The sequence below is a fragment of the Melanotaenia boesemani genome, chromosome 5, assembly GCF_017639745.1.
Source record: "Melanotaenia boesemani isolate fMelBoe1 chromosome 5, fMelBoe1.pri, whole genome shotgun sequence".
In the NCBI taxonomy this organism is placed as follows: Eukaryota; Metazoa; Chordata; class Actinopteri; order Atheriniformes; family Melanotaeniidae; genus Melanotaenia; species Melanotaenia boesemani.
This window is the reverse complement of record NC_055686.1, coordinates 2,403,331-2,419,105: the sequence shown is the minus strand read 5'-3', so window position 1 is coordinate 2,419,105 and position 15,775 is coordinate 2,403,331. Positions and strand designations below refer to the sequence as shown.

General features: G+C 40.9%; 2 protein-coding genes across 2 annotated transcripts in view; both read right to left on the bottom strand.

Annotated features, from left to right (window-relative positions):
• The window catches only part of LOC121640417, a 1,195,287-nt gene that overhangs the window by 252,423 nt on the left and 927,089 nt on the right, over positions 1-15,775 (bottom strand). The window lies entirely within an intron of this gene.
• Positions 4,846-8,547, bottom strand: LOC121640484 (low affinity immunoglobulin gamma Fc region receptor II-like). The gene is made up of 6 exons (XM_041986275.1): positions 8,265-8,547; positions 7,918-7,953; positions 6,872-7,132; positions 6,550-6,792; positions 6,282-6,476; positions 4,846-6,189 (listed from the first exon to the last, which is right to left on the bottom strand). The coding sequence occupies exons 1-6, from the start codon at positions 8,293-8,295 to the stop codon at positions 6,086-6,088; spliced, it is 870 nt and encodes a 289-aa protein (XP_041842209.1). The 5' UTR covers positions 8,296-8,547; the 3' UTR covers positions 4,846-6,085.

Here is a 15,775-nt window from a genome sequence, read left to right as displayed (position 1 = left end):
ACATTCACTAAACTAGACTGGAGGAGGAGAGACGCTGTGGACGTGTCCTGTCCATCAGGATGACGAAGGAAAACACCTTCAGTCAGTTTATACTGAAATAAACAGGAGACATAAAAGAGAAAACACACCTGATCCTAACCTCTCTAACACACACACACACGCACACACACACACACACACACACACACACACACACACACACACACACACACACACACACATATACATGGTGTGATTTAACTAACTCACCGACCAGTTTCTTGTCAGTTGTGTATCTGAGCCTGTTGGGTTCACAAAATCTTACAAATCTCCACAATTAAAACAACCATGACGCTTCCAACACGTCTGGATTTATGGCTGTTTGAAGGAGACGTTGCTTTAAAAAGAGCCGTTCAAAGGACTCCTTATTCTATTCTATTTTATTTAATTTTATTCTATTTTATTCGATTTATTTAGAATTCAATCAGGAGTAACTCTTTTTTTTATCAAGGATATAAATATAAAGAAATATAAGATTATGATGAGAATAATTCCACCAATGCTCTGGTGGTGGGAATTATTCTGAATTATTGATTGTAATTTCATTTGGCTTGTGTTTCCATAGCAACCGTTCCATGAGGCGGCTCCATATCTCCATGCTCTGACAGAGAAGTCACTACTTAGGGTTCAGGAGCAGTTTAATCTGATCAGGTGTGCTGAAGGTGGAAAAAACTAAAACATGCAGGACCAGGTCCCCGAGGACCAGGAGCACTGGTCTAACGGGAAGATCAGTCTTTCTGTGTGGAGTCTGCGTGTTCTCCCCGTGTATGCGTGGCTTCTCTCCGGGTTCTCCTGCTTCCTCCCACCATCCAAAGACATGATGTTAGGTTAACTAGTCACTCTAAATCCTCTCTAGCAGTGAGTATGTGTGAATGGTCTCTGTCTGTCTCTGTCTGTGTTGGTCCTGCGATGGACTGGTGACGTGTCCAGGTGTACCTGTCCAGGTGTCCCTGTCCAGGTGTCCCTGTCCAGGTGTACCTGCCTCTTACTTGTTAAATGCTGGTTTAGGCTCCAGCTTCCAGCGACCCGTAATGGACAAAGCGGTGCAGATAATGAATGTTTTACATCATTTTGATCCAGACTTCATTTTAACCTTTATTCATAAAGTTCTCAATAAATAAATATGATCTTCATTAATCTGGAAGAACTAACATCACAGCTTCCAGAGCCTGAAGTTCATCCACCTCCACAAGGAGGGTCACATGACTGATCTGACAGACTCTCAGATCGGTGAAGACCAAAATTTACTGCATCTGCAGTTCACACAGAGTTTGAACACAAAGGTCGACAGACGATGCTGAACTGGCTTCCAGTTCAGGACACGTTCTTCATACCCCGTCACCACCTGGGAGCTGTTAGCTTAGTCAGGTTTCACGTTGACCGACCACAGCAGGAGGGTAAAAAGGTCCTTTGATGTGATAACTGAACTCAGTCCCAGAGGGACACTTTCAGTAACAGTGTCCTTCTAAACAGTAAACAACAGCTGTGTCCCTCACAGAGTCTTCAATAGAAGATGTTGGTGAGGCTCGATGTTCAGTTTGTTTCTGGAACATTTCCATGAAGTTCAGCCAGAGATGAAACATGTTGATGCTGCTGATGTTTCATCGTCTCCATGACAGAGAACCATGCTGCAGACCTGATGATGATGATGATGATGATGATGATGAGACACAATCATTATTCACTGCTTCAAGTCAGAGCAGGTCAGGAGGAGGAGCCGAGTTCTTCTTCTCATGTCGTTTATATATCAGGACACCAACAACCATCCCAATGATCCCAACGATCCCAGCAGCTGACAGACCCACAGTCAGTCCAAGATGTCCTTTATTCTGGTTCCTTCCATCCTGTGTTGTACCTGCAGGTGAGAAGCAGGTGTGAGTATCAGTATCAGGGAGGTGATGAATCATTTCCTCTTCAAACTGCTGTCACACATCATCTCCTGCACTCTGATCACTGCACTCAGACCAGCTGCTTTCTACAGAGTCTCATCAACAACATCTTTAGAAAACACAAACATCTGATCTGAGATGTTTCACTCTCACATCAACAACCAGGAAGCTGCTTCACCTCTGATCCACACACACAGAGACACACTCACCTGGAGGAGAAACTTCCAGATAGATGATGGAGATGGACATGTAGTCTTGGCCCCTGCCTGTTCTTCTCTGGAAGACTCTACATTCATATGTTCCTGTATCATCAGTCGTCACCTTCTTCAGAATCAGAGACACGTCTCCATCCTTCATCTGTCTGTCCTGAAGATCCACCCGGTTCTGGAAAGATGGATGCTGGTGGGAGTGACCAAAATGTAAAAAATCTCTGTAGAAAAGAACATCTTCTGGCTCCAGGTCAGGTCTGGTCCACTCCACAGCATCAATGTCTCCATCATGTCCAGCTCTACATGGCAGAGAGACGTTATGTCCAGGTTCAGCTGCGATGTTTGTCTGTCCTGCAGGAGAGGAAACAACACAGATCAGAGAGGTTAAAGAGATCAGAGAGGACCTCTTCAACATGTCTGCTGTACAGGGACGTCCAATATGTCCTAAACAGAGACGTCTTCCCTCCATCTGGACATGAACTAACCTGCTGTAGGAGGAGGGGATTTTACAGGAGCTGCTGGAGGCCAGAACTGAGACTAAAAACCAGCAGATCATCTTCATCCAGTACGTAAATAAGCAGCCATGCTCCCAGTTTACTGTTTCCTCGTGTAGATAAAGATCAGGTAAAATGCAGGTGAAGTTGCAGCTAAAAGCCCATAAATGGTCCTGAGTTAGAGACCGTGTACAAACCGACACAGAGGAGAAACATGAGGAAAAAGTACAAACAGAACAACAAACAGATGAATGAAAACACAAAATAATAATAAAGATGTGCAATGAAGCCTCATTTTTTATTTTTAAAGTGTTTACTTCACCATAAATGGGAAATTACAAATAAAAGAGCGTATGAGGTGCCGAGTGTAAAACTTGAGTATAAAAGTTGTAGCTGACAAATTTTAAAATTATTTGACTTACTTTTCTCACATTTAACACATTTTTCCTACATTTAACATAACTGTTAATAACATATACACGGGTCAAATAGAACATTAAAACTAAATATTTAATCTAAATGCTTTATGTTACAGTATATCCAAATGTTATATCTTATATTTACATCTTAATATATGTGAATGTTGAATTTTAAATCATAATCTATATTTTAAATCTAAATGTTTAAATCTAAGTCTAAATATTATGTTATATCTAAACGCTAATTCTTATATTTAAATATTAAATATTATATCTAAAACTTAAATCTAAATAAGCTAAATAAGATGTAAATCTAAATGTTTAACTTAAATGTTTTGAATATATGCTAACTGACCCCGCCCCTTTAAACCTCAACCAATAGACAGAAATTCATGGTACAGGTGTGTGTGTGTGTGTGTGTGTGTGTGTGTGTTAGGGTTGCACATCTCTCTGTGATAAACGATTCGATATGCATCTAGATACACAGGTTACGATTTGATTCAAAAACAATATCCATTTATTACAGACCGATTCGACACAAATCGATTTAATAGTGTAAGAACGATACGATTTGATTCTACAGTTAATATCTGTTGTAGATATTTTATAAAATAAATAAATTAATTCCATTAAATATGTAAAAGACTACAAATCCCCAAGCACTGTGGCTTTATGGCACTGGCAGAAAAATAAAAATAAAAAACAACAAAAAACAAAATCACATGTCAATGTCTTTATTTTTAGACATGGAACAACAGAATAACAAACAGATAAATGAAAACACAAAATAATAAAGATGTGCAATGAAGCCTCATAGATTTTATTAATCCCAAGCTGGGAAATTACAAATAAAAGAGCGTATGAGGTGCTGAGTGTAAAAATTCAGTATTAAAGTTGTAGCTGACAAATTTTCATTATTTGTCTCACTTTTCTCACATTTTTCCTACATTTAACATAACTGTTAATAACCTATGCAAGGGTCTAATAGAACATTAAAACTAAATATTTAATCTAAATGCTTTATGTTACAGTATATCCAAATGTTATATCTCATCTAATCTACAAGCTAAATAAGATGTAAATCTAAATGTTTAACTTAAAAGTTTTGAATATATGCTAATTGACCCGCCCTTCTAAAGCTCAACCAATTCATGGTACAGGTGTGTGTGTGTGTGTGTGTGTGTGTGTGTGTGTGTGTGTGTGTGTGTGTGTGTGTGTGTGTGTGTGTGTGTGTGTGTGTGTGGATCAGAGCTGAAGCAGCTTCCTGGTTGTTGATGTGAGAGTGAAACATCTCAAAGCTGGAAACTTTATTTAAACATGTTTACAGCAGATTCCAGCATAGAACAGAGCTTCATGTTTATTTAGTTTATAGAAGCAGCTTTTCTCCTCTACATGGGAGGAGTTCGTTCATCAGCTCCTCAAACCAGCTCAAACTGGTCTGAACGTTAAACTGGTTACTGCAGATAAAATGGAGGACATGTCAGGTTGTTGTTGAACTTTCTCTGAGAGACTCCGCCCCTCAGTCTGATGAGGATGTGGTTTTTAGGACAGATCTTCATCTAAACACACACATCTGTTCATGTCAGTGTTTTTCCTGCAAACAGCATCATGTCATCTGCTGTAATGTGATCATATTCTCATAAAAACAAAGAAGATGAAGTTATAAAAATGTTCTCCATCTTTCTTTGTCTTTATTTGGAACATAAAACAAAAACAAGCTTTTAAGATTTGAAAAGTATTTTGACAACAATGATTGTTATCGACACAATTCAGAGAAATGAAACGTAAACCACGTGTTTAATAACAGATGAAGAATGATGGAAATATTAAACTGGACTGTGTGATGTAACAACCATCTTTAACCAGAGAAAAGCCAGAAAACATCTAAAGATGAAAATCCTACAACTCCCAGAATGCTTTGTGTCCTGTTACTTCCTGTTCTCCTCCCTGCTGCTGCCAGACCGAAGCTGTGCTCCAGTTCAGGGTCTCTTGGTATAACCCAACCCAGCAATCTGTAGGAAGCTTTATGTTTTATTATGTTTTATACATGCAGGTGTTTTTCTTTAATGAAATAAAAACAGGGACTTGCTACCTCACAGTAAAAGTACTCATTTAAAACCTAAATGAACCTTTACAAACGTCCTGTAAGCCAAGTATAAAACCCAGTATGTTCTGCTTTTCTGGTTCTATAGAATTAACCTTCGGTAAGTTAGCGAGCACATGGAGCTGATCATCATTCCTATAGGTTAGTTAAACATGTACATCACAGTTTAGGACTCATAGTGTGGAGTAACTGAGATGCTTCACCATGATGTCAGCCTGGTTACACTTTACCAACTAAATAAAACATTTTAATTATTCTTTCTTTCTCACAAACATCCAACATGAAACTAAGCAGTATTTCCAGAGTTTCCACCCATTCCTGCTCCAGGATCTGCTTCCACGTCACATCTTGGACAGCTTGTTAAACATAATCAGATACATAGTGATCCATCCTGATGGAGATCTTTATTATCTCCACTTTATGTGCTCTCATGACGTCATCCTAGCTGAGGCAGCAGCTGATCACACGGATTTACCAGAGATCCCATGACTTAGAATATTACTGACTGACCAGGTTCTGCTGGTAAAAGTAAAGATGAAAAGCAGAAAATGATTATAATGAGAAAACTGTGGTGGCAGTTAGAGCTGCAGGATGGTGTGGTGGTTAGCACCACCACCTGGGCTGGGGGGGTTTGAACAGTGGTCTTTCTGTGTGGAGGTTCTATGTTCTCCCCGTGTACGGGGAGTCTACCATGATGATGATGTTCCACTTATAGAGACCTTCATCATGTGTTGATGTGGATCCAGTGTAGCAGCTGTTCTGTCCAGGTGTGTAAAAGAAGCAGAGCAGACAGGCCACGCCCCCTTCACTGCTTTATTTCCAGGATAAACAGACAGATGTGACGTCTCTGTTCACAGATGTTGACCTCAGTTCTAGAAAGTTCTCATGTGAAAGAAGAATATCAGGAGAAGAGAGAGATGAGATGTTCAGCTCAGTTTAGATGATGCTCTGTGGTGACATCATCATAGTCATCAGCCAATCCCTGATCAGCCTGGGTGGATGGAGTCATCACCATGGAGACGGCCAGGTCACTTCCTGCAGACAGAGCAGGTTAGAGAGAAAATCATGATTGATTGATTGATTGATTGATTGATTGATTGACACGTCAGTGAATGGTTCAGTGTTACCTGTGTCTCTGTGTGGATATAAAGACACCATGAGGAGGGTGGAGATGAAGTACGGACAGAACACCAGCAGGTGGAGGAGCAGCATGAAACCAAGATAGAAGGAGCACGAAGCAGAGGGTGGGGCTACATTAGCGGGCGGAGTTGTTGATATGGGCGGAGTTGTTGATATGGGCGGAGATGTGGTTGTAGGTTTACCTGCAGAGAGAATCCCACCTGGTCAGGTGACTGTGGATGAAATAAGAGCTGAAATGAGAGTGAAGCTCCTCACCTGTGACAGAGATCCAGCTGGGTGGAGACTCTCCATGACTGCTGATGTTACACCTGTAGAGACCTTCATCAGACCTGGTAACATGGTGGAGGGTCATGTGACCTGTAGACTCAGTCCTGATGAGGGAGCCATCTTTATAGAAAGCAGCTGGGAGGTTGGAGGGAGGCTTTGATTGACAGCTCAGAGTGAGGTCATCTCCCTCCATCACAGGGAGGACAGGACTCTGCAGGATCACTGATCCACCTCAACACAGAGACAAACTACAGCATTTCATCCATTTCCACACAGCTTCATCACCACTAACTCCACAGTCTGATCTTACCAGTGACAGTGAGGGTGATGCTGTTACTGGTTGCTCCCTCTCTGGACTCACACCAGTAAACTCCAGAGTCCTGTGGGAGAATGTAGTCATTCCTACAAGAAGAACCAGCAGGTTTTCCCCACCCAGATCCACACTGAGTCCTGGTCTTCTTGGTTGTGTTTCTCCTCACCGTCCATCCAGCAGAGCTGTCGTCCTCACAGATCAGAGACACAAAGTCTCTTTTAAAAAGCTGAGATCTGCTGGGACTGATGGTCAGACGAGCTGTGAGGGATGAAAGGAAACAGAATAAAACTACTGATGTTTCATTGTTTTCTAAACTAAAAGTACAGGTGCTGTAACATCCTACAAGAGAAAAGATCATCCTAAACAGCTTCTGTGGAGGAAATTCTGACAGTTCAACAAGTGGACCAACGTTAAAATAAATCTCACACTTCTCCTGTTAAAGTGTCTCAAGGACGTCAGACACTGTCCTCAGTCTGTTTGTCCTGAGTCTGGATAAAAGAATGTGGATGGAAATGTGGAACAGCTGTGTAATTTAATGCTGTAAAGATGGATGTGTGGGTGAGACAGATGGAACATTTAGAGGTAAAACATGGTGATGCTTTCCTGTACAACATCCATCTTTCATTATGAAATCTTTCTCAGTCCTGCATTGACCTACACTGCTGATATTTCTCAGTATTAATAACCTTTTCATGCTCAACACATCTGCACGTCAACACCTGTTCACAGTCAGGACGCCATCTGCTGGCTATGTGCTGTCAGCAGGAAGCTGAAGCATCACTGTGTTTATGGAGGAAGCTACGTGCACATCATTTCTTACGCTCCTGCACGAGCCCGGCTGCTGGTGTGAGCGAGGATGCAGGTGCGACTGCAGGGTGGCCAATGGAGGCCCCGATAGCTACAAAGATGAAGCTCCACCAAGGTGCAAGAGCCTTCACTCTGCTGCAGCTTTCTTTTTATTTCTTTTTATCCAGGTTCCCTATAAAGAGTCTGTTATAAGTAATAATCATCTGCTTTTTATCAGACTGGGAAGGTTTACTGACCTTGACTTTTTCTGCAGCACAGCAGGGAGCTCAGAACTAAATACAAAGAACATTCATGTCAATTTAACACACAAGTCCAGTAGAAATACACACATACTCTGCATATATGTTGACTGGTTTTCAGGCCAAACTGGGATTTCTGGAAAAATGGGATTTAAAATCAGATTAAATGAAAACCTTGAGAAACGTGCAGAAATAAATCCTCCAGAAAAAGCAATGACAACAACACACCAGCAGGTAGAATATGTGGAGATCTCTTCCTGATATTTCTGACCTGAATTCAGTCTTTTTATTTCCATTTCTTCCTCTTCATCATCAGTAATGAACAGAGAGAAAAGTCTACTTACAGAGCAGAAACAGTAGAGATGTTTCCTTCATGGTTCCTCTCAGTGATGTGAGCTGCTTCCTCGTCTTGTTGGCTTTACATCAAGTAAAACCCGCCTTCTTCCTCTGTGTATGTGCTCTACTTCTTTCTTTCTTCTTCTTCTCTTGTATTTAAACGTTCATTCAGTGTTGAGCTCAGTTCAGCATCGTTTACATTAAGGATACAACTGGAGGTAGAAACTTAATACTCAGCCAGAAATTCATTAGTTAGTTGCTCTGCACTGCTCTCACTTCACAAAGTCACACAGTCACAAAACACAAAGTAAAAGTTTGGTTGGAATGAGGAGGATCTTGTAAGTAGAAGAATGCTTTACTAATAAATAAATAAAAACAAATAAATAAATAAATACATAAATAAATAAATACATAAATAAATAAATAAATAAATAATTAAATAGACTTGCTATAAACATAAAACAGAATCTTCTTCCAGAAAAGGTCTTAAATCCTTAAAATGAAGCTATAGAAGGTAAACGGATCTTTATTTGTATTATAATAATACTTCTATGGATTAACGGGGTTCAGGTGACGCCATGAAAGCCGTCTCACTTCACCGAGTCCACCACCTGGGAGAGAGGAGACCCGACCGATGCAGACCCCGACCCATTGGGTGGAAGTTCCAGCAGTTTTGATCATGTGTGTGGTGTGCACCGTTATTGTAATTACAGAACAACACACACATGAAGATGCTGTCCCACAACTCATCTACAATCTGGTCCTCCAAGCCGGACAAACGTCGAAATGTAGAAGAAGAACCATAGCAACAGCCAGCAAAAAACCATAGACAACATAGACATACATGTATGTAATTACACGCCGGAGCGTGATGCAGCGTCACTGCCATATTGGATGGGTGTTTGCATTCCAGGCTTATTCAGAAATAACAGAGTCAGGACAGTTCCAGCAACTATGCCTCTATTTTGTGCAGCCTACGGTTGTAATAACCAGCTCAATATTAAAAGCAAATCATGTGGCGTTACCTTTCACACGTAGGCTAAGATTTTTATTTATTTAATTTTTTTACCGTCAGTTCTTTCTGCATGTCTAGGAATTACTGATTTATTGTGTATTACATTTAATATAATATAATATAATATAATATAATATAAGTTTCCTTACTTACCCTCAAAAGATATAGATAAACAGCTCTCTAAGGGGCTGAGTTATGACGAGGGCAAAACTGCTGCGCTATTTAACATTTGCTGCGCAGTTTTGCTCTGGTTATGTTTCTACGATTAGCGCCTGATCTATTAAGACTGCTCCTGTTATCATTTGCGGAGCAAACAGCAGTATTTAAATGAGGATTTAGCGGCGCTGTTTGCTCTGTCATGTAAGGTTCTGGAGAGCAAGGAAACCGCAAACGCAGAATTAACTTTTATCCGATAGAAGTTGAGACAAATAAAGGAGACAAATAAAAATATTGCGGAAGTCGAGGAAAAAAATCTAAATGTCACCAGAAATGCTGCAATATAGTTTCATATTCAAGTTCAATTTATTTATAAGGCACACTAACAACAACCTTTAGGAACCAAGGTATATATAAAAACATGCAAGGAACAAATAAGAAATAATAAAGGTTTAAAAGCTATAAAGAAATAATAATAATAATAATAATAATAATAATAATAATAATAATAATAATAAAAGACAGGCATGATAAAGTCTTATCCAGCAATTCTAATATTGCAACGCTGGATCGTCTCCACAATCCTCTTCTCTGGCATTCTAAATATATTAATATAATAGAAAAAAATGCATTATCTTAGTCGCCTTTCATGGTGTCTGTGCCTCCTCCTTAAATTTATTACTGCAGCCATTGCGCGTATACTGTTGTGCCAATTAGCACCTGCTTTTCAGAAACGCTATTTTTAGAGCAAACATAAACACCGCAAACTATTTGCGGGCTACATGAATCCCACTGCTGCGCAAACCAGATTTATTTGCATAGTCTCCTCCCACTAATGTGCACTTTCTGGCCGGAACGCCCATAATGCATATGCAGTAGCTTCAGAAACGCAAAGTGGAGAGCGGCGCAGTTTTGCCAGGATAACTGACGCAGTTCCATGTTTGCGGCTTTGATAGATAAGCTTGGGCCGATTTTAGCGGAGCAAAGCCGTCTGCACCTGTTTTAGTACACGCAAAGCGTTAATAGATCAGGGCCTAAGTGTGTTAATGTTTATTTATTTATTTTATTTTTTTATTTAATTATTTAGGAGGCTGGAATAACAATCCCACTGCAGGCCAGTTCCAGGACATTTTTTGTCGTCTGCTGGTCCGTTGTAGTGACACAACAAGTAGGTCAGGTAATGTGGCAACACAAGACGACACAGTGTCCTGATCAGCTGAGGACATTCAGTCTACTTTAATGGCAGAGGACGAGCTCCATCCCCATTAGAAAGCATTTCTGCCGTCATATGTAACCACAGTTACCTGCCCGTCCACTTTGGTGGTCTTGTGGACAACGCCCTGGTCTATATTTCAGGGTTTGTTGTCAAAAATGTACTAAAATAAATTTCTGTCCTGTGAGGTGTGTCGTGCCTCATCACAGCTGCTGCACCCTCATCCCTTGACCAGAGCTACCACCTGCTCCAGCTGAAAACAATGGTGGTCTGATGGTCCCACGTTACTGAAACCCGGCTCAGATTTGAGAAGCACCATTTCATGTTTTTGTCCTTCGTTGTCTCTGTATTTCTCAAAGTAAGGCTGCACAACATTGAAAATGAACTAACCTGAAGTTACAGAGTGCCAATACACACAAGAAGCTGCAGAAAACAGTTCTTTTTTAAGGGTTTTAAATAAGTGTGTGTGTGCATGTAACAAAGATAATTTAAATGATCAAAATTGTTTATTAAAGTGTCAGTTCATGTATAAACAATCAGAAAACACAACACACAGCATGGAAGAGGATATTTAGGACGAGGGAATGATGGTGGTCTTGGGACTTTTGCTAACAGACAAATACAGAAATGAAAAAAATAACAGACTGGAGACGACGTGAACACGGACTTTATTTCCCTCCTGGTTCCCCAGCCAGCTCGCTGTCTGATTGGCTACATACTGTACCACGTCACCATCCACACAGTCATAACGCACGTCGTCGGTGTTCCTCAGAAATCAGCTCTGAAATATTGAACATGTTCAAATATCCCCGACCCGTTTCAGAGCGGATTATTGGGACAAATCGGCTCGTAACACCACAGACCAGATGATAATTAGACAGGGAAATCTCACGATGATCCGGTGTTTGCAGTCTGAGGTTGGGAAGAGGCAAAATGGGACAAAAACAGCCCAAACATGGTTGTGTGTGCCAGGCTTAAGAAGAACAGAGATGAGTCCTGACCTGTGCAGAGTGCAGAACCCTGGAACCACCAGCAGGGGGCAACATATCACCTGAAACACATGAAACCATCAGGTCAGTGAGGGTTAGTTAGTTAGTTAGTTAGTTAGTTAGTCAGTTAGTTAGTTAGTTAGTTAGTTAGTTAGTTAGTTAGTTAGTTAGTTAGTTAGTTAGTTAGTTAGTTAGCTTTTTCTTTAAGATCAGTGATTATAAGAATCATTAAACATCAACCACAGAATACTATGACAATAGAAAAGGTAAATCCCATGTATGTAAACTACATGTCAGCTTGTAATTCAACCTGGAATCCATTTCAGTTCAACACTTTATTTATCTCGAGGGGCAATTTAAAAGGCATGAGGAGCAGCATCATTAAACAGACAGAACAGCAGACAACATACAGAAAGTGTTAAACTAAGAATACAACCGTTCCTGCAGCTCTCAATGTCAAAGTGCTCTGAGCTTAAAATAAAGTGCTATGTGCATTCAGGGGCAGGGGTGGGATATTTTAACATTGTGGGGTCTGTGTTGAAGAGCTGGACTGCAGTGGGGACAAAGGTGGACCTTCTCCTCAGTAAATGGTGGTGGTAGCAGCCTCTGCCTGTTGTCTCTGCTGGTCTGAGAACGTCACCTCTTTAGTCTTAGTTAAAGTTAACTGACATCCTCACACCAGCTGACAAAGTCCTGAAGGGTGGAGCTGTGGTGTAGGATGGGATCAGAGAGTCAGACTGTGTGGACCTGCAGTCATTAGTGTAGAGGAAGTAAAGCAGAGGAGGCAGGACACAGCCCTGCAGGGAGCCAGTGGAGGTGTGGAGTGGAGCCAGCTATTTTCCAGGCGTGGACCATGGATCCTCTGCAGCTGTGAAGCTGCTGTGGGAAAATCTCCGTCCTCTCAGTCTGAACCAGATCATTTAGTAGAATCTTGTTTCTGCTGTTAGAAGCAGTAAACCTTTATTGGACCTTTATTCTCTGAAGTCTTCTTATTTATTTCTGCATGTAAAGAAACAATAAAACCAGAATAAATGAGTCAGACTGATCAAACAGAAGAAGAGAAACTGTTTAAAGTTGTTATACAGATAAAATGTTTAAGCTCTTTTCTGTAAATATGATATAAATATAATATTCAGGCGTGACATGAAGATTTCATGTCGTTCTTACTGTAATTCAGCCCTGAGATAAAGAACAGGAAGCAGAAACTTCTAATATCTGGTTTTAAACTCAGAGCAGATGTGATATAATGAACAGAGTCAGGGCTGCAGGGTGAAGATGGTCTGATAAAAGATGAAGGTTTAACCTGCAAGAGGTGATGTGCTGCCACCTGCTGGTGGACCTGTGGTTCTGCACTCTGCACAGGTCAGGACTTTTTCTCTTGGTAGATCTTATTTACATGGAATGAAAACAAAGACGTTTCACTTCAGAGAACAGCTGCAGGGGCGAGTCTACAGGACTGGTTCCCAACCTGGGGTCCGGACCCAAAGTACGGACCCTCAGGGGGTCCCGGAGGCTTTGAACATTACAACCTTTGTGATTAATGTGTTTAAGAAAGAAAGTCAGGCTACATGTTCTTAATTTAACTTTGGCTTTATTGAAGGACAGAACTCACCCAGAACACATTGTTTATAGTGAGAATTTCTCTTTAAAAATCATAAAACCAAACATAGTTTAATTAATGAGTAATTTAATTTTAAAGAAAGATCTATATTTGATCAACTAATCAAAGTTTATTTAAGCTAAAGTGGTCTGTTCATGTAAAAAAAAGTGTTTATAAAGGTAACATTAAATAATGTTATTTGTTCAATGATAGTTTAAAGGTCTTATATTCTCAGGTATCAGAGCTCCAACAACATTGTTTTCTTAGTGTTTTACCCCAAATTCAGCCTTGGTTCTTAATTCCAGCCGTTCCAAAAGTAGCTCTAATGATCTCTAATGACAACGGGCCGTTTCTGTGTCTGAACCTTTGAATGTTCATGAGTGGGGTCTCCACGCCCCTCTCTGGGAGAGAATCCAGCTTTCACTGCCCCCAGTCTGTGGTTTTAGAGAGAAGCCTCAGCTAGCCAGGAGGGGTGGGTCAGTATCCGACAGTATCCACCACTGGGGGCTGTGGTTATTTCCCTTTGTGAGGTCACAAAGATCTCAGACTCACCCGTTTGAGCACACATTCACTAAAAAGTGGAGCAAGTGAGAGATGAGACAGAATTTTCTCGTGTTTGGGTCTCATACAGACTATGAGGACACATATGACTGTTAGAAAACCTTTAGAAGGTTCATTTTGTATAATATGGGACCTTTAATTAGAATGATCCTGTTTGTCTTTACAGTGGTGGTCCTGGCTTGTTTTACACCCCAGGTGATCGACCCCTTTATGCTCCCGGCAAACACACAGATTTCTCATTGTCCTGCCCAACCCCACCACCACACACACACACAAGACACGCCACATCGTTCTACACACACTACCTCTTTACTCAACAGCTTTACTCAGTTCGAAGAGATAAACTTAAACTAAAAGCTAAACTAATTCAAAGAAACGAATAAAATAAAGAGTAATATTTGGTAGGGATGCTGTTCCAGTCATTTCTAATGAAGATGTAATTACATGGTATTCACAGCATTTATAGAGCTGGAACACCATTCATATCCAGTAATATACAACAGTCTTATACTTACATGTGTGTGTTAATGTACTTTATGCTGGGCCCACAGCAAACGAGTTTCACGGTCGCAGACTAAAAACAGAAGTCTGTAGGAAATCTTAGGAGTTTTACTGGAGTCACAGCGTTCCCTTCATCTCCATCGTTAGGTGTAAGCTGGTAATCTGGCTGTTTAACGTTAATCTTTCTCTAGTCATGGATCTGTGTCGCAGTGACGAAACACGATCAACAGCCAATAGATGAGCTCTGACAAAAGCAGAAACAGGAATCCTGACAGACAGAACACCGGCAAGAACGGACGACAAAAAAAAAAAAAAAAAACATGAAAAAACAAGACTTAAAAGAAGCAGTGATGAAACGTCGGTGGAGCGTCAAGAAAGAGGAGAGGATGTTATTAACATCTGCTGTGGATCATTTATGTGTTACAGTATAATGATCTAACACATGAGAGAAGAATAGAAACTTATTCATCCTCCAGATGCTGATGAGTCGGTGTAACACCTGGTGGAGATGTAAAGCCAAACTTAATGATGTGTAATTCCCTCCTGGAGGGAAACTCTCCCCTTGTTTGCTTTGCTGTGGGCAGATCAGCCCTGTTCCACACAAACTGTCCAACATCACAAAAAATGCTAAAAGAAGCTAGTTGTAGTCTTCTAAAGATTCACTGTCTTTGTCAAATCTCAGTCTGAGACTTAAAACTCTAAACATCGGTCTTTAGATGTGAGTTGGTACTTTTCTAGTCTTTTGTTAATCTTTTAAAAGTCTTCTGGTGTGAGCCCAGCTTTAGACATTAGCATACAGAAAGGTAGAAAACAAGGTGCTTCATAGTGGAACTAATAAACTAAAACCTTTTTTATATATAAAACACACTATATTGATGAAAACAAGTGATATTTTATGTTTTCCAGACTGTAACGGGGAGGCTGTGGACCTAAATGCAACACTGAGTCAGGAATAAAAGAACGAGCTTTATTGATTTCTCCAGGGTCAGGTGGCTCGGTCTGTATCTGCTGTGGGTATGGGTTGGTATCCTACACCAGTCTCCTGCTTGCCAGGTAAACAGGTTTTCCTCTGGGCCAACAGGACTGACTGAGAACTGTCAGGACTGGTGGGTGAACAGAAATTCAGGAGGTGACAACAGGATGGTTCAATTTGTTCAAAGTGGGTGAGACTCACTGCATGTGCTCGTCCTTCCAGACGTGGTTCCGGTAGATCCAGACAAAAAGCAATGTCAGGAACAGGCAGGGCCGGTACCAGGAGTTCAGAGACCACCTCAGGCAGGTTCAGGACTGAGCTGAAAGGCGGTGGTCAGGAGCAGGCAGAGTCGACAACAGGGGATCAGTCCAGGAATAAAGGCTGGAGAGTCAGGCATGGAACCAAATCCGGCATCTAAGCAGTGAAACAGGTTATATAGGGATGCTGATTAGATGATTGACAGGTAGCATCAGCAGGTGGTTAAACTAATGAGGGATGTTTTAACTAATGC

Bases quoted from the DNA above. Each gene is read 5' to 3' on its own strand.
- LOC121640484 (XM_041986275.1), bottom strand. From the start codon at position 8,295: ATGAAGGAAACATCTCTACTGTTTCTGCTCT. The intron at 7,954-8,264 runs GTAAGTAGACTT...CTTTGTATTTAG, and splicing joins ATCTCTACTGTTTCTGCTCT to TTCTGAGCTCCCTGCTGTGC. The intron at 6,793-6,871 runs GTAAGATCAGAC...CTCTGTGTTGAG, and splicing joins CATCACCCTCACTGTCACTG to GTGGATCAGTGATCCTGCAG.